The sequence below is a fragment of the Rhipicephalus microplus genome, chromosome X (assembly GCF_043290135.1).
Source record: "Rhipicephalus microplus isolate Deutch F79 chromosome X, USDA_Rmic, whole genome shotgun sequence".
NCBI lineage: Eukaryota > Metazoa > Arthropoda > Arachnida > Ixodida > Ixodidae > Rhipicephalus > Rhipicephalus microplus.
The window spans coordinates 194,833,597-194,858,230 of NC_134710.1; the positions used below are offsets into that span (position 1 = coordinate 194,833,597).

General features: G+C 46.4%; 1 protein-coding gene across 1 annotated transcript in view; it reads left to right on the plus strand.

Moving 5' to 3' along the window:
- The window catches only part of LOC142775166 (uncharacterized), a 59,027-nt gene that overhangs the window by 1,880 nt on the left and 32,513 nt on the right, over window positions 1-24,634 (plus strand). Inside the window, exons 3-5 of the mRNA XM_075876509.1 lie at window positions 1,702-1,826; window positions 11,838-12,005; window positions 22,174-22,360. Coding sequence (XP_075732624.1) covers window positions 1,702-1,826; window positions 11,838-12,005; window positions 22,174-22,360 — 480 coding nt within the window. The remainder of the gene's footprint in view (window positions 1-1,701; window positions 1,827-11,837; window positions 12,006-22,173; window positions 22,361-24,634) is intronic.

Genomic DNA, 24,634 nt, shown 5'->3' on the forward strand with positions numbered 1-24,634 from the left:
GCCAATGACCGATATATCAAAAGAGGGTTGACTGTTATTTGCATTTTCTTGAAAAAAAAATTGTGACCTATATTCCGGTTTTCAGGGTAACTACAAAGTGTAATTGGATCCCACGACCTCAGGGTTCGCACTTCAGCACCACAACCACTCGACCACCGTGGCAGGTCTTATAATCACGTTACTTCTGTCTATACAGTACCTGTATAAAATGAGTGAAATTTACAAAAATAGAACGGCGATAAATACATTATCGTATCCATCTACAGCCAGCTCACATGAGTGGTAAGCTTTTCTAGTCATAGCTGTCTGCTTCAGATGCATGAACTGATAGTAAAGAGAACTTCGATATCATTTTGCTTTTACTACTGGGTCACATACTTATTTATTGTTACTGACCTTCGCAGCAATCTTGAAAAAGCTTGAGAGGTTGAATGGAAGTTCAGATTCCTTTGTTGAATATAATTACGTATTAAAATTTATTGAATTTTAGGGGTGTGCGAACGAATATTCAAAAGTTTCGAATATTTGAAGTAACTCGAATATTGGATCTTTTCAAACAATTGGTCGCATATGTTACTGTAACCAACTTCTGATTGTGTGCCTTTTCGGTAAGTGCATCAACTGTAGAACATGGAGTAATTACTGTGAGCTCGGCTCAAGCGCTATGATGGCTGCATTGAAATGCACAGGAGCGTGATGACGGCTGCCGACGAATGCATCGGCACTTCATCGTGACAAATCTGCCAGTGGTAAAAATCTTAAATAATGTAGGTAGGTTGTGAACTACCTCCTCGACCGTACCTGCGGCGTACGGGTCTAGCGCTGTTACAGTCACGTAAGCGTACTGTAAGTGTACTAAACGTGCGCTGTTTGCTACTGCACTCTTGTGCGCGGGACCGCTTCCTGCAATGCTCGTGGAAATCAAGGCAACTCGCTCAAGCTACATTGGCCTTACAAAGTACTCATTGCATCTTTGCACGGTCCGGAGCTGATAGAGCACAAAAAATGTCGCAGCACAAGGGCAAAAATACGCACACACAGGAAGAAAAGTTAACTTGACCTGGTGAGATTTGCAGAAAGCATGCAATTACAGATACTTGGGTGCCTAAAAGTAAACATGCCTGTTCATTTTGAGTCTATATTTTGCGGTCAGGAACAGCGTAAATTTTCAATCGTAATCAATGACGCCGATGCTGGCATTTCTGCATAACTAGCTTTTGAACACTGTCCCTTTAAAATTTGGAACCGACAAGTACGCACCGGAACGACCAAAACACATTCACTTGAACGCAAACGGCGATTTGGGGCAGAGTTGCTTTGAACGAGAGCGTGGTGAAGGCAGCGTGTGCGTTTTTCCTTCTCCGCTAGTGGAGTTTCATGATGGAGGGCGCTTTGCTGCTGCGCCTTATTTCGTGACGTTTTCAGGACGCTCGAGCGAGCCCAGTTTTGGGTCCTCAAGTATTCTTGCTCTATGGGTGCTACATTTTGTGTGTTGTCTTTGTGTGTTATATTGGCATCCTGGTGCCACTTGTTATATAATCATTATTTGTGAGATTTGCCGGGCAGGCTTGGAGTTGCGTGAAGGTTGCCAATAAATGTCCGCGCATTTATTACACTATGGTAGGAACTGTCCTTTTGGCTCCCTTTGGAGACCTCGCTAAGTATGTGTGCTGCTCTCTGAGCATTGTGTGTGGCATGCAGGCCCGGACTTGGACGGGGACGAGTACGTCGGCATTAGGGAGAAGTGCCTCTTCTTCTCAGGACCGAACAGAAAGCCTATGAACTTCTCAGACCGCAACGCCGAGTCACATGGGAAGCAAATCACAGTAAGCCTTTATTGTGATTGACTTGATTGATTGATATGTGGGGTTTAATGTCCCAAAACCACCATTTGATTATGAGAGACGCCGTAGTGGAGGGCTCCGGAAATTTCGACCACCTGGGGTTCTTTATCGTGCACCCAAATCTGAGAACACGGGCCTACAACATTTCTGCCTCCATCGGAAATGCAGCCGCCGAAGCCGGGATACGAACCCGCGACCTGCGTGTCAGCAGTCGAGTACCCTAGCCACTAGACCACCGTGGCGGGGCGTGATTGACTTCAGTTTTGATGACTTTGATGACAGAGTTGTGGCCTTTCAGGCTGCACGTGTTTCTTCAGCTCCTCTGAAATGTGAATGCGATTCTTACCAAAGCCCCTATTCATGTTCGGCAGGCCCGCTTTCGTACTTTCACCCTATAATGTTATGTATTACTAATTTGGCACCTTCTCAAAATTGAGTTTGACTTTAAGCTCACGAGCAGCAAAACACTCTACCAAATACGCAGCCTTTGCTCCGACACAGTTTTTTTCTCACTTAAGTGAAGTACCCTTTCGCAGTAGCAAAAGTATCACTCTTAACACGAAAATACGCTCGATAAGTGGCAAAATGTGCCAAAAGAAAATCAAGCTGGCGATGACTCATAAACGTTGTGCACCAATAGCTGTGACATCATAAATCATGGCTGTCTATTTGTCTTGCATAGTTCTTAATTGATAGAAAATGTGAAGTGTCTTCTAAGGGTTTTAGACACTTCACTTAACAAGTTGAAACTTCATGTTGACATCCAGTTCTGTCATCGCTCAAGTTTTCACTGCTTGTTACATAACAGAGCAACTGAGGGCGATGACCACCTAAAACCTATTGAAAAGCAACTTTTAGTGATTGAAAACAGTCTTAAGCATTGCGATAAATACAAGGTTTGAAGCAATGCATTCTCATACATTTCACTGCATGAGGGTGCAGTGAAATGACCATTATATATTGTATTTGGGCTGTGTAATACATAAGATATACAGGTAATGTTATTAACAGTGCCGAAAATCAGACCAGAACTGTGGACCAAGTGCTGGGAGGAATAAACTTAAACCCCGATATAATGGACCCGGATATAATGAAGTATCTGTTATAACGAAGTAAAATTAAGATAGTCTTGCAATGGATGTAGCGTTAGAAAGATATATTTAACGAATTTTTCTATAGCTCGTGTAAAATAAAACTTTGTTAGAATGATGTGTAAGTGTAGTAAATTTCAGGCTCGAAGCAAATTCGAAATTAAAAGTGATTTGGTTGAATGATTTCAAAGGAAGTTTGAATAGTATATTTTATATATTATGAAAGAAAAGGAGCATATTTTTCATGGCTTAACCTGCACAATATCTAAAATAGAACCAAGGAATGCACATAGGTCACTCTTTTTGGTTCATAGGCAAGTGGAAAAACACGGAATAGTAGCAGGATCTGACTTTCAGTAATATGCAAATGATCACCTGTAAAATACATTACGTTTTATAACTTACTATACTCTGAGTCGAGCCTGCCCTGGCCCGTTTCAGTAAGTTACGCTTGAACATAAACGAGGCACGGGCCACCCTTGTGAAGATACCTTCCTCACACAAGATATATTCTAGTGAGTGTTTTGGAACTTCTTTCGGTGTCAGGACTTTTCACTGTTATATTATATACCTTCGGGTAATTACGCCCATAAAGCCTTGCAAAATAATCGTAGGGAAATATAAAATATAATTGTAGTCATAGCTGGCTGTCACGTGTACGCAGTGCTAACCACACAATCTTATTTTTGCTTCTCGAAGAACGATTACAAAGTTCGCTAACCCTATGAAGTGGAAAAAATGGCAGTTATTTATAGTATGAGACTACATAAATGCATTTGGGCCAGGGCTGTTTATTAAAAGTAACATGTCTCCTGCAAACTTCATTTATTATGCCACGCAATAAAAAAACACTCTATAGCGACTTCTGGGAGGAATACACCAGGCTTGGCAGCGTTACATAAAGCTTTCATTTTGACTCTTCAGCTGTCTCCAATGTACGATATGTTCTCGAGCTCAAAACAAGGTTATTTGCCCCACCCTTCTTTCCCGAGTCACTGTCACCGCAGTACGATGATCTGTCAAAGCGAGCCACACCCATTAGCAAATGAGCCACCGTCTTCTTTGTTCCCTGAAGATGCCTATAATGTCGTCCTCTGGTGCCTGCCTTCCACCTTTGAAAGTGTTATCTTTTTGTGGGAAAATCTCTCTGGAGCCTTTATTGGCTCTCATTTTAGTGCCATCTACGACATGGCGTACATTCTAACAGTCCAAGAACAAACGAACCTCTGCCATCTCTTCAGTTTGTGTCGCGCACAATTTTCTACATCCTCTACCCCAACTATTTCACCAACCTTTCCTTGATATTCTTCACAGATGGCCTTTTACAATCTGCATCATCCTTCCACAAATCCTCTTCACAATGAATAATGCTCACCTACAAATTTCAACTTATGTGCACGAGTTCAGAGAAGTCCTAAAAGAATGTGTCTGTGCGATAAAAGGACTGAAAGCCTTCAGAGATGTGTTAGTTTCGTTGCTACTTCACATATGTACAGTGCTCTAACTGGTTCATGTTTAACGATGAAAAACGATAAAAACATGTCCTTTTACAGGTCAAGTCTCCGCTGCAGTCACAGGCACAACACTGTCGACACTCTTGACTTGAGAAACAGGTTCGATTGGGGCACACTGTCTTTTGGAAAGGTCTTGCAGTTGTTAAGGGACAATTACTGTGCACTTGTTTTACACGAGAGTGTCGTCTTAGTGACAAGAACTGTTTCAGAGCTCAGCGAGGGTGCCAAAAAGGCCACCATGATGACGGTGTCAATGCATATCACTCAAATGGAGGTGTGTATAATGCTGATATTGTAGCAGCCATTCAGGCCAGTTGCCATCTTCTGAAGTTGTCGCGATGTCAAAGAAAGAGCTGACCCGAGGAGTATCTTTGTCTTCAACTCTTTCAAGTTGAAAATGAAAAGGTACTTTTCTGCTCCGTTCGAAGAGGCATCATACCAAACTTGGGTTCTTGATGTACCAGTTTCTCGGATTACTTCTGATATTTGATCAGTGGCAATTTTCTCCGCATGTTCGTTTTTTTTTTATGTGGCCTCATACTTTTTACAAAGTTCAACTGTTTCTTCAAGCAAATGGCAACACTGCCATGATCATTCGCTGATGTCCTTAGCAGCGCAACTTCAGCGGCTATTTCGGAAATCGATGGCTTCGTAGAACCCTTATATGTAGATGTCTTGCTTCGGGAATGTCTTTTCTGCAGTACCACTGGTATCGAGCTCTGAAATTCCTTGTGATAAATAAGGGAAATCCTCCTCTTTATAGACATCAGCTACATATTAAACTTTTTTTTTCGAGTTCTACCCTTGATTTTGCAAAGAGGCAGCGCGAACAACATGTGTCCGTGAACACGCACTCAGTTACCCTGCTCCTGGTGCCTCTGATGATGATGCTCAACGTCCACTGTGGCGCAATGTCTCAGCCTTGCTGTTTCCATCTTTCTCTGCCACGCAGTCCGAACAAATTTTAAGTCGATACAGTAAAACTTCGTTGATTCGGGGTCACTGGGGCCGTGAGACATCTTTGAATTAAGCAGCTTTTCGAATGAACAGAACATACAATAAAGCGGGATGTTAGGATCTTGGAATATTTTGAAGTAATCAGGGCTGGTCGTTTCATGTGCCGGCTAGTTTGCAGCTCCAAGGGTATCTTTTTCTGCCATACCTCGTCCTGATTTCGCCGCAAACATGAGGGAATGACAAATCTCGCTGCTACTATTGAAAAAAAAAGAAAAAGAACAAAAAAAACTCAATCAATTGAAATATGCCGTTGCGGCAAACAAGGCACCTTCCGTGCAGCACAGTTGTGACACACGGGCAGCATACCCCCTGCTCCTCTCTGCATCAGCACATCTTGATGCGACCATTCGCCCATTGTTTCTGTTGCCCCGCCATGGTGTTCTAGTGGCTAAAGTACTTGGCTGCCGACCCGCAGGCCGCGGGATCAAATCCCGGCTGGGGCGGCTGTATTTTTGATAGAGGCAGAAATGTTGTGGGCCCGTGTTACCCGTGTGCTCAAATTTTTGTGCCCGTTAAACGGCCACTCACCAGGATTGATGGTTTTGAGCTTAGGGCAATGCGTACGTGGGACATTCACAATCACATGTGCCAAAATGCTACGCGCCGTGGAAATGGGTCAAAATTCTAGATGAATGCTGCTTTTCCTTTTTTTCGTGGGAGCACGCCTGAAGAATGAGGGCATGACGTACGCATAGGAATCGCCCTACGTACACAGCAGTGCCGTGACGTTGGTCCTCTATGTAGACGAAAGTGCTCTGACGTTGCCAACAGTACCACGCGACATGGTGAAAATCATTCAACACGACATATGTAGTTGATGTCATTTGTTGCTTGAATGTGTGAATAAAGCTTGAGGTAAATAACGAGATACAATAAAGGAATGTGCGCGTCATTTTCATTTTTCCCCCTGAATTGCAAGGGGATTCGGTGCTATTGTGCCTACGTTTGTCATGCGTTCGTGTCCCCGTGGTTAGCGCATCAAGCAGACACCTGTACTGGAAAAGAAATGAATGCTCCTGCGCGTTGGAGCACTCATTATGCTCCATCTATTCTACCACGTCTAGGCCAGCGTTTCCAAACCATCCTGCAGAAACACGCAGTAGACCACAAAATAACGCTGGTAAACAAAACAATACTGCTCGGGTGCTCGGGGGTTGTGCTTGTTGGGGCACGTCATGCCCACAGGACCTCTTGGTCGGATGCCGGAGAAGGTAGGGAAATATTTGGCTTGCGAAGGCTAAGCAGGGAAAGTGGCAAGGTTCTCAAGCTCGCCTCCTCGCGTCTTCCTTTCGCGCCGCTTCAAAAAAATCTGTTTTCTCGGCTCGTAATGAACCAAATGAAAATATTTTTTGTGGCATGATGCTATTCATCGGACACTCCACAATTTCCATGATATAACTAAAATTTCTTATGGGGCCTGGTGAGTGACCCGTTAAAGAACTCCAGGCAGTGAAAATTCCAGGAGCCCTCCGTAAAGGCATCTCTCATAATCATATGGCGGTTTCGGGACGCTAAGCCCCATATATCAAGTGAAATCAAACTATTCTTTCTTTTAAAATAAAGAATTGTATAAGGGACAGAGTGACAAAATTCGCAATGTGTTATGGCTCGAAAACGTGATTATTGAAGGTTTCAAACTTAGTTTTCAAAGTAGGCATTGCAGGCAAGAACTCTGCCAGCAGTAGAAGTGGACAAATTGCTGGTGCAACTGGCAGTCTGAGGTTTGCATACTGTTACGTTGACGGTAGAGACGCCAACAGAGACATGAACTAGTCGGTGTCACCTGGCAGAAGACCGCGTTTATTGACCGCTTGAAACTTATATCATGAAAGAGAGGAATGAGGGCAGAGAGGGATCAAAGAGAGAGAGAAAGATGCATGCACGTGCTGTTCTGCGTCCACTTCGGCAACCGCTGGCGTTGCAACACATGTATTGCGAACTCCACCAGAAAAGCCTTTAATAATTTCTTTATATTCCGAGAAAGTATGGGTGAATCTTGACTCGCTGATGTTGAGAGCAGCATTTGATATGCTGCCCACATGTCATCTCTGTGCTGCCGTGAAGCAAGTCTCGTTTTCCACAGGTACACATTTCAGTTGACAAGACCGTTTTTTGTTTCTTTCTTGTGCTGGAAGTAGCGAGGTTGCCACTCATTAGTATCGCTATGTTGCATTGCTTTATAGCTTTTAAGGCTGTCGCTTTTGTGGATTTGTGGCGAAATCAAAAACGAGAACACATGGAACCCAAAGTTTTGGAATTAACCGGACAGGTACTGAGAGGAGCTTTAAATATTGTGCTCAGGCTTGCATTTTAAAATAAGGGACCGCGGAAATACTTCGAGTTAAACAGGATTAAAAAACAGTTTGAATGGAACAGGTTTAACTGATACCGTAAAGGCTCGTTAACCCGGATCTCACGGGACCGATGAAATTGTCTGAGTTAACTGAATTCTGGATTGATTGAACTATCAAAACAAAAGAAAAACGGTGTCTGCAGAGACAAACCTTTACTTCATGAAAAGCTGCGTCAACTCAGTCGGCCTCGCCATTGGAATTAGTGCTAGAACGATATTATATTATTCAACTCTATGTGGTGGTGGTGGTGGGCACGCTCGCTGTCGGGAGAACTGATGCAGAACTCCAAGAGGACAGGACAGCAAGAGCTTCGGTGCCCTCTTGCACGGTGCGATGTCGCGTCGGCTCATCTTGAATGTCATCATCGGAACAGTGATTATGATCCTCTTCAAGCACTTCCGATAATATGTCATCATCAGTCAGCAAACCCGCAACAGTGACACCATCATCATTGCGCACAAACAGAGCTTGAAAACGTAATGACGGTTTCTATGTCAAACCGCCAATTCGCCCAACAATCAACTCTTTTGATGTATCCGAGCTGCAAACGCTATGTGCGAAGTCACTACGTACTGCTGTCACAAAACGAGCGCTCAAAAAAGGGCGCCCCGCCAAATTCTCGCGACGAAACGCCGGAGTGAAGCCGCGAGGTCAACGATAAAAAAAAGAAAACAAGCATCCAAATATTCCCCGGGCACGCGTCTCTCTCCCCTCGGAAGCGTAGGTTCGCCGACGAATCTCCTCACCCCACATCGGCGGCCGAACAAGCCCTCGAAATTTCTCGATGGAAAGTGGCGGGGTGATGCCGGGTTGAGTCATCCGTCGCGGACGACCCCCGTATCGTCTCGCTCTTTCCCCCAACCTTCGCTGCGCATCGCGCCGACGAAATGATGAGAACTTTCTGGAATCTCGCGCGGAAGGTATTTAATCGAGCAGCCGAGATGGAAGATCAGGAGAAGACGGAAGTTAGCACCAGAGCGCGTAGGGATTCCGCCGTGTAGTCGGCGAAGGTTTTCTCCGTAGTGACAAAGCAGGAGAAGAAGAGGATTTCCACCTGAGGTGGGAAGGCTCGAGATACAGGCAAGAATGTGTGTCTACCGCTATCGAGCGAAGACGCGCGGCAACAGCTGCGTGTGTGAAGCCGACGTGTTTCCGGCGAAGAAGTTTGAAGCTTGGAGAGCGGCCAAGTGAAGACGCTAGGTTTCCTGGAAGAGAAACTTCGGGGGCAGCGGAACGACAACAACGCTGGACTTTGAGTGAGGGATTCTCGGAAGAGTATCATCCAGACTTTTGTTCCAAGAACTTTGGACTGAATAGGTTTTCTATCTCTTTAGTCTTTAAGTGTCTTGGTTGTTCAATGCATGCGACTGCATTGTAGTGCGTATTGTTGTCTGTGTCCGTTGTTTCGAGTGTGACTGATTGTATTGTGTAGTACGTTGTTTTATTGGCGACATATTGTATTCAACTATTGTGGAGTGTGCACATTGTGTATTGTTTTTGATCTGCCACTATTTCGAATATAATTTTGTTTTGTTTATCAACTCTCGGCTCTGACTTGTTCTTTGGACCACAGCCGGCGTCCGCTGGCGTGCCAAAAAGGACCACTTCTAAATTGTCCACGCTTTCGTGGTGCGGTTCGGGGGGCCAATACTTCGGCCCTTGGAATTATCCCGGCGATCGCCTCCCGAATTAACGGGACCTGTGACAATTGCAAAGAAACCAGAAACGTAGGCGTCGCGAGCAGCTGGGTTAGCGGTGGCTGCGCGAACTGTCTCATACGGTGTCATGTGCAGCGCATTTCGCAGACACTGGATGCCATAGAGTTTCTCAAAATTAACTAGAGGGCACTCTGGCGGTGCGATCATTCAGCGACCATGGGAATGATATTTAGTACACAAATTTGCTTAGTCTTCGTACTTGCGGGTGGCGAATCGTACTTGCGGCATCGTTTATTGCGGTGTTTCAATTTTGTTTTGAAAGAAAGATCAACCCTTTCGAACTTCGTGACCCAATTTGGAAAGGTAATTTGAAACAAATAAGGTGGTGAAGCGCAATCGCTGAACATTTGCTGATTTTTGTTTTGTTAGAAAACAGCTTCAAGGCACACGAACACACACGGAGCCAAGAGCAGGCCAGAAGTACGAAGTTTAGACAAATGTGTATACTACCCATCATTCCCATGCTCACTGAAGCGCTGTGCATTGCAGCTCCCATAGACACTAGCGCCAGAGTTTCCTCGAGTGTATATTGGGAAACTCTATGCTGGATGCACCGGCGGCTCAAGCGCTTCTACCGGGTGCTGACTAGCGCCGCCTGGCCACTTCCCCCCTCCTTCACTATCTGCTGCTGTTCACATGATTTCGGTTTCTCCAAAACTTCGGTTCCACCATCGGTTACAGCGACGGAGCCGAAACTTCATGCTTTCAGTAACCGGAATCGGTTACCGAAAACACGAAGCCCCGATAGCCTTCTCTGTAATAATCTGAGTTAACTGGTCCGCGTCGAAATCCCTCCGAATTAACGAGCATTTGACAGCATTGAAATTTACAGTTTCGCCGGGACCGCGCCACGTGTTCGAGTTAACGAGATTAGGATAAATGCGCTTTTTCTGATTTGTATAAGCAGGTTGAAGTGGTCATCACCAAAGCTGCCGCCACCTGAGGCACTGGGCAGCAACCGTGCATCTCGCAGGCCTCTGTGATGTAGAGACATTTAGTGAAATGTTGGGGAAAGCCATGTACATCTACGTCACAGTCAAGAATTTTTTCGGTTGGTCATTAGCGACACTTTTCTACTTGAGAATAGTGCGGTCAATTTTTCTCGATGACTGGTATGCCCTACAACGTTGACGAATTGACAACAGATGGCGAACCGAATAGATAAAGTAGCTTGCAAACACTCTTGAAGAAGCTACTGTGCAATCTCGAGCAAGTTCTATTGTACCGTGAAATCATTCGCCTACGGTTAAAAAAATCTGACAAGGTTCGGAGGGTGGGCCCTTGCTCAGTTGCGGGTGAAAATTTTATGTGGCGGGGAAGAACTGTGAAGAATAAAGGATGTAAACTTGTGCTTCGAGCGAGATAGTTTGTCAGGTGTGTAAAAACGGCAAATGTAAAAAAGGAAAAGCAGCATTCCCATGAAAAAAAGGAAAAGCAGCATTCATCTTGAAATTTGACTCATTTCCGCGGCGCGTAGCATTTTGGCACATAGGATAGTGAATGTCCTACGTAAGGATTGCGCATAGCTCAAAATCATCAAACCTGGTGAGTTGTCGTTTAACGTGCACACAAATCTGAGCACACGGGTAACACGGGCCCACAATATTTTCGCCTCCATCAAAAATACAGACGCCGCAGCCGGAATTTGATCCCGCGGCTGCGGGTCGGCAGCCAAGTACTTTAGCCATCAGACTACACGGCGGGGCAACAGAAACAATGGGCGAATGATCGTATCATGATGCGCCGATGCAGAGAGGAGCAGGGGGCATGCTGCCCGCGTGTCACAACTCTGTTGCACTGAAGGTGTCTTGTTTGCTGCAAGGGCGTATTTCAATTGATTGAGTTTTTGTGTTCTTTTTCACAATAAGCAATATTTGTATGCAGAAGCTGTTGTGCTATTCGCAGGTCCTTTGTAAAAGCAGATTTTCTTACAGCAGGCGGCCTGAGTGGAGTTGTGCTGTCATTAAGACTGCCTGAGGAAGTGATGAGAAGAAATTCAAAAGATGTATTTTGAACAGCTTCATATATGTGCTTACATTGCGTCCATTATGTACACTCAAACCTCGTCATAACAAAGTTGCATCTTACAAGAAAACATGTTTCTTGTATCTCAAAATTTCTAAAAAGGTTCATCATAACACTGTATTGCAAGACTATCTTTTGTTTAGTGCGCTATAACCGATATTTCGTGATATTTATGTCTGTCACATTAAGGTTTGAGTGTATTTCAGTTTGTGCGTAGGTATGTTTTTACACGTGCTGTGGTAAGACTATTTACGGAAATTGCATTTTGCTGCAGGTTCACTTTGAGAACAGGATTCTGCGCGAGTTCACCGCGGAATTCGCCATACGGCGGTCGTTCAGGGACGACAACCTGGACAAACTCTACTTCCCACTCAACCTGCACTCGTCACTGGATGCGATCCTGAATGCTGCCGTCGCCCGCTTCCTGCACGACGGGCTCCAAGTTGGCACCAGAGAGTTCAAGTTTCTGGCGCCTTCCACTAGTCAGCTTCGTGACCACGGGTACGATTTGATGAGAACATCACAACTTGTGTTTTAGCGCAAGGAAACGCGAGGACACAGCGCGACCAGCTAGCCTACTGGTCGCTTTTATTGAGAATGGCAGTTTGAGCTTGGTAATGCATTGAGCAAGCCTGGGCAAACTAACAATATAAACTAGAAACTTTAGCACGTGTCACTCTTTGGATTGGTGGTTTCACTGCGGGGCACATCTGCTAGGCTGTGGAGCAAGCTATGCAAAAAGCATCTGCACTGCCGCAAAGCAAGATAAGTTGTACATGTTATCTTCACCCAGGTAAAGCTTTTAGGGGTTAAGTATAGCAGGTTATATGCAACATATACTATTTCAACTAGCTGACATTGAACTACACGACTATTCATTTCGAATTTGCTTAAAACCTGAAATATACTATTTGCTCAATTCCAACAGCAGGCCTTCAGTACAGTAGAACCTCGTTGATACCTTTTCGAAAAAAATGCGGAAAATAAACTTACGATGTGGGAAAACACACAATCAGATTCTAGAAAAAAATGAGGCTGACAAGATTATATATAAAGAGATGGAAGAGCAAAAAGCATCTATTTCTCAAAAAAAAAAACATTGTAATGTTTTGCTGCTACCTGTCACTTTTGGGTAAGAAAAGCTGCTTCTGCACGCATTGCAGATTCTTGTCCGAATTTTCATTGTTTTTTCTGTGAAAGAAGCTTTGTAATGCTTCCAGTTCAGCAAGGGCTTCGGCGAAGTTAGCCGTGCGGCGCACGTTTGCGTTCTCCCCGCCGTCTTCCGGTGCCTCGTCTCCCACCTCCTACGCTTCGTCGCCCCCCCCCACCACCTTCGCGACGATTTTAGTAACACTTAGCGAGTTGGGACGTTGTCATATATCGAGGCGAACTCTGCGAAGGGTGCGTCAGCACCGGTGGAGAGGAAATGCTCATCGACGTCGTTATCGATGTCAGACGTGCATGTCACAGGGTAGTCTTTGCTGCGCTCTATGTCCTCTGATGCAAACTACTGCCAAAAACCGCACTTCATGAACAGCCGCTCTTTAAAGGAGCCCTGAAACACTTTTTTTGATTAACCATACAATTAATTCACTGGGAAAGCATATTTCCCGACAAGTTCCACACCACAAAAATCTTAAGAATCCGTCTAGCACGAGTAGAGTGGAGATTTGTCACACGCTGCAATTGCACTCCCTCTCCCCTCGTACCGACAAAAGCACTGGAAGCTAAGCAGGGAGAAATGACTGATAGATGGGCTTACTAAGAGTGATTTTTGGGCTCATTCTGTGATTTGTCGAGAGAAAAGAAAGCTATTTTTAGCTGACTTTGATAATTTATTATGAATTCCAGGTCATGTGGTGCGCTATAATATTGATACAAAACAGCCGCTAAACACGGCTGCATGAAAGAGGAGGACGAAGTGAGTTTTCGTTGGATGCTGGTCTGGCGCCATCTTGCTCGTCGAGTTCTGTACGCTGTAAATAGATCATTAAACAAGTTACTCGTAACATTATTGGTGGAGGGGACGATCCCCGTACCTCGATGGAGACGCGCAGTGGTCGCACCATCGGCTACCTTTCGACTGCTTCGACTGCTGGTACTTCCTCAACGCCGCCCTCATCAGTCCAAGCCACCACCTACGTCACACTCCCGCACCTCTGAGATCCCTGCACTTTCTACGGTGACGGTACTATCGATCTTGACACTTGGCTGAAGCGGTACGAGCGCATCAGTGCTACTCACCGCTGGGATCCCACGCTCATGCTCGCCAACGTGCTTTTCTACCTGGACGGCACTCCCCGAACATGTTTGAAAGCCACGAAGCCTACATAACGAGCTGGTATCTCTTCAAAGAAAAGATACGTGACGTGTTTGACGATTCATCTTGCCGTCAGCTCGCTACGAAGAAGACTCTTGCCACGCGGGCCCAGTCTTCTACTGAATCGTATGTCTCCTACATTCTTGACGTCTTGGCCTTTTGTTCCAAGGCCGACCAGTCCATGTGGGAAGAAGAAAAGCTTAACCACGTCTTGAAAAGCATTGCTGACGATGCTTTCAACCTGCTGGTTTTTAACAATGTCTCAAGCATCGACACAATCCTTGAAGAATGCCGACGTCTCTAACAAGCTAAAGCCCGCTGCGTAGCCCAAAGCATCGGGCGCCTTCCGAACACAGCGGCCACTTCTTCGTGTGACGACGCCTTCCACCAGGCCCCTCGATGTGACAACCTTACATGCAGCATTCGTCGAGAGGTCGAGGCAGCACAACCGGTAGCCACGCCATTACCGACGCCTGCGCCTTCCCCGACCACGATCTCTTTAATACAAGCGGTTGTTCGTCAAGAGCTATCGAATGTCGGCCTACATCCTGTTCCTACCGTATACTCTGCTGAGCCTTCTTATCGTACCCCTTCTGCGCCTCGCATACAACGCAATCTGTCCGAATTTTGTACTCTTGATGACAGGCCCATATGTTTTAACTGTCGACGCGTTGGTCATATCGCTCATCACTGCCACAGCTGCTGGGCTCCACCGTCCCATTATGCACCTCAGTATCACGCCACTTCTGCTAGCCAGTCGTCCCCATCACTTTCTCCATCAACGCCGACCACATTTTCCGCTCCTACAGCACCTCTGAGCAGACTTCGCTACGACCGGTCACCGTCCCCTGCTCTTCGTGAGTCCCGGTCGCCCCCACAATGCCTTGCTGCCTCCCCGACCTATTCGCAGCATCTCCGACCGGAAAACTAGGCCGTGCAGCTTCTGGAGGTGGAGCTGCGTTGACGACCTTCGTAAGAAATCCTCGATTAACGTTAACAACGAACTGGAACCTTTTGGACGTTACTGTCGACAATGTTCGTGTCAGTGCTTTGATAGATACTGGCGCGCATGTGTCCATTGTGAGTGCTAACCTTCGCTGCCGACTTAAAAAAGTTGTGACGCCCGCCCTCAACCGAGCTGTACGAGTCACCGATGGAGGAACTGCCGCAATTCTTGGCATGGGCTCTGCGCGAGTGTCTATTGGAGAGAGAAGCACTGTCGTTCTTTTCACCGCTATCGAACATTCCCCTCATGAACTCATTCTCGGTATGGATTTTCTATCCACGCACTCTGCCCTCATAGACTGTTCAGCTGGCTCTCTCCATCTCAATTTACCCCTCTTTTCTGACCCGCCTAGCCCACCGCAAACCAGCCTCTGCTGCATTGATTTCACGCGCCTCCCTCCTAACTCTGTCCCACATGTCGACTTATCCTCCACGCCCCCAGTACCTGATGGCGATTACATGGTGGTCCCAATTCCTGCCGTGATGCTTACGCATGGGGTTGCTGTGCCGCATATGATTCTGACAATTAAGAGAAACTGCACCTTCCTTCCACTGGTCAACTTTTCACTCACCACCCAAGTTCTGCCACGGGGTATCTCCCTGGCCAAAATTACTGCTCTCCAAGATGACCATGTCGAGCCCTTCAGAGTTGACAATTGCTGCAGCATAGTCAGTGGTTCCACTCCATCACATTCTTGGGGCGCCGACATCGAGCGAAGGGTGTCATCCGACCTCACGTCTTAGCAAGCTGCAGCGCTTTGCCACGTTCTTGAGGGCTATCGTAGCATTTTCGACTTTGTCAGCAACTCTTTGGGCCAAACGACCATTGTCACCCATCGCATAAATACTGGCCATGCAACCCCCATACACCGACGCCCCTACCGTGTGTCTGCGTTGGAGCGTGCAATATTACAACATGAAGTCGTCAAAATGCTTGCGAAAAACTTTATCGAGCGTTCATGCAGCCCCTGGGCTTCTCCATTCATCCTTGTTAAAAAGAAAGATGGAACATGGCGCTTAAGTGCCGATTACTGTCACCTTAACAAAATTACCAAAAAAGACGTTTATCCTTTACCTCGCATCGACGACACCCTCGACTGCCTGTACGGTGCCACTTACTTTTCAACTATTGACCTTCGGTCAGGGTACTGGCAGATAGCCGTCGACGAGATGGACCGCGAGAAGACCGCATTCATCACTCCTGATGGTCTTTATCAGTTTAAGGTGATGCCCTTTGGACTCTACAATGCACCAGCCACATTTGAAAGAATGATGGACTCATTGCTCCAAGGTTTGAAATGGTCCACCTGCTTGTGTTACCTTGACGATGTTATTGTCTTTTCGCCCACATTCGACTCGCATCTTGATCGTTTGTCAGCTATTCTGGACGTTTTTCGTCGAGCCGGACTCCAGCTTAACGCCTCCAAGTGCCGCTTCGCTCGTCGTCAAATTTCCGTGCTCGGTCACCTTGTCGATGCCCAAGGCGTGTTTCCGGACCCAGAGAAAATTCGCGCAGTCACGAACTTTCCCGTTCCGAAGACCACAAAGGATGTCCGCAGTTTTGTGGGGTTGTGCTCATATTTCAGACGCTTTGTTAAGGACTTTGCGACCATTGCACGCCCACTCACAGACCTCTTGAAGAAAGACGCCACGTTTACCTGGGGCCATGACCAAGCGTCATCGTTTTCGCAACTTACGACACTGCTTACAGTGCCACTAATCTTGGCTCACTTTGATCCATTAGCCCACACCGAGGTTCACACGGACGCCAGTTGACACGGCATAGGAGCTGTGCTATTACAGCAACAACGCGGACACGACCGTGTTATAGCCCACGCGAGTGCTATACAAGAGCGACTGCCTCGCCCTTGTACGGGCAGTCGCCAAGTTTCGCCCATACCTGTACGGGTGCTCATTCTGTGTTGTCACGGTTCATCACGCGCTCTGCTGGCTAGCCTCCCTGAAGGACCCCACGGGACGTCTCGCTCGTTGGGTTCTACGCCTTCAAGAGTACACGTTCTCTGTAATGTACAAAACAGCGTGATTACATCAGGAGAGCGGATTGTTTATCCCGCTACCCTGTTGACGAAGCAACCGATACTGACGCTATCACGGACGTTTTTTTCCGTGTCGCAGCTGTTAAACATTGGCGAAGAGCAACGTCGGGATGCTTCTTTACGAGCCATCATTGACAAACTGGAGTCAACGCCTCGCGACCCGTCCCTACGAATGTTTTTGGTGAAAGACGGGATCCCATATCGCCGTAACCTTAATTCCTTCGGATCAGACTTACTTCCTGTCATCCCAGCGCACCTGCGTTCCGCTGTCCTGCATCAACTTCATGACGCTCCCATGACAGGCCATTTGGGCGTTTCTCGCACATACGATCGGGTACGACGTCGGTTTTTTTGGCCTGGACTTGCCCGCTCTGTTCGACGCTATGTCGCCGCTTGTGAGCCCTGTCAGCGTCGCAAAACGCCGTCTGCCCTCCCAGCCGGCTACCTTGAGCCGATCGACGTTCCCAACGAGCCTTTCTTTCGAGCTGGTCTCGACCTGTTGGGCCCTTTTCCACTCTCCACAGCCGGAAATAAGTGGATTGCTGTTGCCACGGACTTCGCGACGCGGTACGCAATCACATGAGCACTCCCGACCAGCTGCGCTACCGACGTTGCGGACTTTCTGCTGTACGACATATTAGTGCATGGTGCTCCCCGTCAACTTCTCACCGACCGTGGCCGCATGTTTTTATCAGCTGTCGTTCAAGAAATCCTGAGGTCTTGCCATACCAAGCACAAATTTACTACTACGTACCATCCCCAGTCAAATGGCCTCACGGAGCCCCTTAACAGCACCCTAACCGATATGCTTGCCAAATACGTTGCGCCAGACCACCATGATTGGGACATTCGTTTGCCGTATGTGAGGTTTGCCTACAATTCATTTCGTCACAACACTGCCGGCTATTTGCCCTTCTATCTACTATATGGCCGCGACCCAATTCTACCCTTAGACACTTTACTACCTGCGGCCACTGAATATGCTGGAGAAGCCATTGCCCGTGCCAACCACCCGCGCCAAGTCGCCCGTAACCGTCTACAGGCTTCACAGGCGCGCCAACAACAGCTCTACAATTCTCACCATAGGGACGTGCACTTTTCTCCGGGTTCTCTCGTGCTCCTCTGGTCACCTACTCGGCGTGTGGGACTGTCTCAAAAACTGTTGTCGCCCTACACTGGACCATTCCGTATCGTTCGCCAAGTGACAGACGTCACGTACGAGATTGTTCCAACCGACCCAACAAAGTCATCGTCAGCTCCGAGCGACACCGTTTACGTGGCTCGGCTAAAGCCCTATTAGCCCCCTTCGACATCATCTGCGTAAATTTAGCACCGGGACAGTGCTTCTACCGCCGGGGTTTATGATACAAAACAGCCGCTAAACATGGCTGCATAAAAAAGGAGAACGAAGTGAGTTTTCGTTGGATGCTGGTCTGGCACCATCTTACTCGTCGAGTTCTGTGCGCTGTAAATAGATCTATAAACAAGTTACTCGTAACATTATATAACTATCGTGTTGTCAAGAGCCTCTACTACTGATTGGCAGTGTTTACTGACCATGCTCATAAAGTGTTGCAGGGCCATTTTAAGCACGCTGCCGTCAAAGTTAACTCCAGGGGTCCATGCTTGCTTAAGGGGGGTGAAGGTCTTAAAAGCACCTTTGTTCTTCGATTACGCAACTTCTTCAGTGTGATCGCGCGCGCACGCGTGGAAAAGTCGCAGCATCCCGTGGGGATCCTTGTAACGACCGAGTGCGCCATGTTCAAATCGGCCAATGGCCAATAGATAGTTTTTTACGAGTAATTCTTGAGCGTCTTCCATCATTTGTTGAGAGAAGAGAAAGCAATGTACAGCTGACTGTGATAATTTATTGTGAATTGCAGGCCATGTGGTGCGCTATAATGTTTGGCTCGCGTGTTCTTGGAATTGATTTGTGGGGTTTAACGTCCCAAAACCACGATATGATTATGAAAGACGCCGTAGTGGAGGGCTCCGGAAATTTTGACCACCTGGGGTTCTTTAACGTGCACCCAAATCTGAGCACACGGGCCTACAACATTTCCGCCTCCATCGGAAATGCAGCCGCCGCAGCCGGGATTCGAACCCGCGCCCTGCGGGTCAGCAGCCGAGACCTTAGCCACTAGACCACCGCGGCGGGGCCGTGTTCTTGGAAGCCTCGACTACCGATCGGCAGCGATTTCTGATCATGCTTAAAAAAGTGTTGCTGGGCACCTTTACAGGCAGGAAATGGCTCTACAAAGATGTGATTTATTTAGCACAATAGCTAACTCGATGTAGGCCGGCGAGCGCATTTCACCTTCCTCTTTCTCTGCTCGAGTTTTCATGTCCACTACTTTCGTTGCAATGTATTTGGTTCGCTTAACATTAACAGGGCATATGCAGCCCACATGAGCAATGCGATGGCGCATCTGGTTGACCAGGTCATTTTCACAGCTATATACAGACACTGTGTACAAAGTCTCCATGTACAAACGCCGACTCTGGACTACTTCCATGTTGGTCCACAGACGCAGCATACCGGCAGTGGGAGGGAAGAAAGGCCTTGGCAAAAAGCCCACAGACTTCGAACACTTTTGTTCATGCACTTAGCCAAATATCCCCTTCAAGCACAAATTCTGATGAACTGTTTGCAAGTGCATCAAATTCGCATGACATGATTCTAGGGTACTGAGTATTACAGTCCAAACTATAAAATGAACACGTTTTCTGAGAGTTTCAGTAATTATTCTTATATAGCGTGTCATGAAATGTCTAATTATTTGGGAATCAGTCGGCTTCAACTCTTCGATAAAAAGCATCAAATATCATACCGAAAATGCATGCACACTTTGATTTTTGCTTGTAGTATTCGTTTTAAGCAAACAAAAAATACTCTTGACATTGCTCACGTTACACAGCATGTCGAGTGGTCACCGTACATTGTAGTGTATCCAACAAAGTGATCATCTGCAGCAAAACGCAACACAATGAAGTTAGATTACAAAGAGTAGTCAACTGAGGAAGCCTCCACGAGTGTGCACACAGTTTCAGGCCATCTGAAAAAACACTTGGTGCATGACACACCTCTAAATTTGGTATCTACAATCATACACACCACTGCTGAAGGGGATATGTCAAATAAGCATTCTTCTAAGTTACACACCAGATTATGATAGGTGTTCTTGAATTCTACGTGCCCGTTCTTGATCCAAAAGCGTTAAAAGAGGCTTTCCTTATTCCGGGTCAACTTAAAAACATGGCTTGCTTTAGTGTTGGTGAATGATAAATAAAGCAGCCAGAAATATCTTGGGGCGCAACGCTTGCAGTTTCTATCGCAACCTTGAAAAGGTCAATAGACCTTTTTATTGGTCGAGTACTGGCCTAGCAACTAGTTCTGTCTACACTCTCTGGAGTGTGCAAGACTGCATGAAAGGAGCTTGCTGGTGCTGGCATGTGAGGTGTTGCCAAAGAATTTGATTGCTTTATGTCGGCCTGTGGATTTTTCCCCTTTGTTGTGATGGCAGCCAGAAATATTTTGATGGAAATTACTTTGAACAAATGAAAGCGGCAGAAATACAGGGAGAGAAATGAAAGACAAATTATTGTTAGACAGAAGGAGTGCTCTTGGTTTTCCTTCAAAGGAGTACTCGCATGTGTCGATGTTTTCTACATCAAAGCTCTGAAAAGATATCGCGGCATATTCATGATGTAATTGATATGTGGGCGAAGCAATGGGATCATTCCGTGTTAGTACTGTAAATCACCCGTGAAATTGACCACGGCAGTTATATACAGTTTATTTGTCGTAACTGATATGCTTTGTTGATTTGTGAATTTCGTTTTGCCTTAATTATTACTGCTCTGCGGTATCGGATCTAGCCGTGTAGGCAATGAAAAGGTCGGTGCACATTCCCTTGGTGGTTGTTGGTTGCTTCCAGTCATATGAAATACGTCGTGAAGTGAAATAAGACATCGTCAACAGCGCAAGCCAGTTATTGTCAGTGATCGTCACGACGTATAGTGGGTACATTGAATGTGCTTTGCCGTGATGGCAGAAAGAGAATGTGTAGTCTATAACGGGCTTGTTCGTAGTCGTAAACATCATCATCCTTAGGGGCAGCTACGGCGCATGGACAGCTAGGGGCAGCTGCGGACAAGCCACGACCATAAGAAGCTTCTCTCCTAACATGCTGGAGGGCTGAGCCTTTTAAAGTAGTCGTCTAGTATTAAGTTTGCTACAGAATAGGCAAGTTTGACTGAGAGGCCCTCTGTAATGAGGTTTATATAGGCGAATTCAAAACTGCCAGAGTAAGTTCAAGGACGCTGACCCACCACAGTGGTCTAAATGTTATGATGCTTGACTGCTGACCTGAAGGTTGCAGGATGAACGCTCAGCTGCCACAGCTGCATTTTGATGGAGGCGAAATGCTGGAGGCCCGTTTACTTGAATTAAAGCAACCCCGGATAGTCTAAATATCCATAGCCCTCCACTACAGCTTCTCATTATTATGCCGTGGCTTTAAGAATTGAAACCCTCTACAATTATTAGTTCAATGCCCCACTCTCACCAGGACCTTCTACAGTGGACTCGCCGTAAACGAAATTTCGTTAAACAGAACTGCTGCTAAAATGGAACAACTACGTATGGTGCGAATGTTTTTGTGCTTGGATTCTCCACCCTTGTTCATTTCTCGGTAAACTGAACTCCTGTTAAAAGGAACCCAGTTTCCTGGCCTCTTCAGGTTCTGTTTAATGGGAGCTTACTGTACACCATGTGGACGTGGTGCATACAGCAAACTTAAAACGAGGTATGGAACTCGGTCATAGGTATTTATATTTGATTGATAAGTGGGGTTTTAACGTCCCAAAACCACCATACAATCATGGGATGCCATGGTGGAGAGCTCCAGAAATTTCAACCACCTGGAGTTCTTTAACCTGCACCTACGTTTAAGCACACGGTTCTACGGCATTTTCACCTTCATCGAAAATGCAGCCGCCGCAGCTGGGATTTGACCCCGCGACCTGCGGGTCAGCAGCCGAGTACCTTAGCCACTAGACCACCGCGATGGGTCAGAGATTCAGCAGTATGACCCAAGGACCTGTATATTTTTGTTCTAAGAGTTTCAAGGTCTAGGCCATTTCATTTTATGCCAATGAGCCCTATATGCAAGACAGTCGTCTGGGTAGTATTTTAAATGTTAAGGTGTGTGTGTGTGTGTGTGCAGGTGTACAAGGTGCTAAAGTTTACGGAGCGGCCATCGCCCATCAAGGATCGGTACGCTGGGGACAAGGGCATGTTCTGCGTCAACCCCGCCCTCCCCCAAAAGCAGCTACCCTGCCTTCGCCCGAACATGCAGAAGTTCCCCTGCTACAGCTCGGAGTACCTCGAAGTGGTCAAACTATCTACACCACGTATGTCAAGCGACTGATGGCTGTTGGAGCTGACTGTCTTTCGTTTGCACAAATGGCAGGATGCGATGCTTAGAGGGACCCTGCAGCACTTTTTTAGCATGGTCAGAAACGCTGACAATCAGTATATAGTAGCGGCTCCCGGCAACACGCGAGCCAAATATTATAGCGCAGCACGCGGCCTGGGATTCACAGTAAATTATCAAAGTCGGCTAAAAATTGCTTTGTTTTGTTTCAACCAATCACAGAAGATGCTCAAAACCTACACATAAAAAGCCCATTTATCAGCCATTGGCCAATTTCAACATGGCCTGCTCGGTCGTTACAGAGGTAGCCGAAATAGGCCGTCACTTGTTCACGCGTGTGCGTGATCGCGCTGCAGAAGCTGTACATTTGAAGCCAAAAAGAAAGAAAAAAGCTCAAGGTCACGAGGAACGCGAGACGTACTTTGTTTGCCACTTCCCATTCCTACCTGCTTAGCTTCCAGCATTTTCTTCGTGGTGAGAGGAGAGAGAATGCGATTGCAGCATGCAATAAATCTTTTTAACTCCACTCGCACTGGATGGATTCATAAAATAAATGTGGCGTTGAATTCGTGAGGCAATAAGCTCTTTCAGTGAATTCATTCTATGAATAATTGAAAACGTGTTTCAGGGCCCCTTTTTAAGTCTTACGCATGTCGTACTAGGAGCTTAGCTTTCGCTTATCCCCAGTGCTACTAAATTGGGTTGGCATCGCTTTAAGGTTAGCCCCGCCATGGTGGTATAGTGGCTAAGGTACTCAGCTACTGACCCGCAGGTCGTGGGATTGAATCCAAGGTGTGGCGGCTGCATTTTCAATGGAGGGAAAAATGCTGTAGGCCCGTGCACTCAGATTTGGGTGCACTTTAAAGAACCCCAGGTGGTCGAAATTTTGCGGAGCCCTTCACTTCGGTGTCTCTCATAATCTTACGGTGGTTTTGGGGCGTTAAATCTCACATATTGATCATTGTTTAGGGTCATTTTGAAAAACGGGAGGCCATTGACCATGGGGACAAAATAGATCAATATTCCTATTCTTACGGATGTCTGCAGGAGCAAGGTAAAGCAACAGTGTTTGCAAGTGCTGGATAATTGTAATTGTAACAACGGTGGCACTAATTAGCTGCTTTCCATATTCAGGGATCCCACTTCTGCGCTAACTGCGCCAAACCGCCCATCTCAGGGGTTCTCAAGCTGTGGCCTGCGGGCCGCATGCGGTTCGCTGGGCAACTGACGACGTCAGAAATCCTAAAATTGTTAGACTCTGTAATCAAGGCAGTATTGAAATAACTATAATCAATGCTTTAATTACCAGAGACAGCAGTGGAGTCTAATGAGATAATATTTTACCTTCCCGCGAACAGGTCGTTGCCTCTGAAAATTAGGCCGCCAGTACTTCTGCGGATCAAATTCCTCATCCTGGGGGAGGACCGCAACCAAAGATCCGACGAGCGCAACTATAACAGAAGGCTAAAGATATGTCACTGTTATCGATGGCGATTGCAGTGGTGTTGGTTCTGCATCGGTTTACTCGCATACGCCAATACCATATATATGTACTCTAATCCGAAACGAAAGCCGCTTGCAAACGTACCCGGCTGCAGCAAAGAGTATTACACGTAGGAACAAAACCAACATGCAACAAACAAGACATTGTTTATTTTGTAAAATAAAAGGCGATAGACCGCAAAAGGCCTCAAGTACTGGTTTGATAACCAGATTTTCGCATTCCAAGGGCATCACGCTGCCGTTAAGGTTTAAATTTCATATAACGATATTCAGGGCATCCAATCAAGTGCACAAGCGTGTGCACTTGTATAGCTCTTTGTGAGAGCTCCATATTGAAGGGACACTAAAAAGAAAGATAATCTCGTATAGTTGAATCTCGATAATTCGAACTCGAAGGAGCCTGAATTTGTTCGAATTAAAAGAAGTTCGAATTAACAAAAGCTAAATGAACGAAGGGCTCACCATGCAGTGGTGCATGTGCATTGAGCTAACACACGAGGGTAAGTTTGAGAAGACTTACATATATTCACAAATCACAGGACATCCGTCATCAATTGAAGTAATCGGTGATGCGTGTGTGCACACATTTGCCTTGCAGTGAGTCAACCAATTTCGCACGCAGCTTGCAAAGCATTTCTACTTCGGCTTCAGCATTCTCCTGGCAAGAGAAGTTGCGCGCAGCTATGTCCAGCGCCGACACAACAGAACACCTATATAGGGAGGACAGACTCAAGTTTGGGCAGCGCCG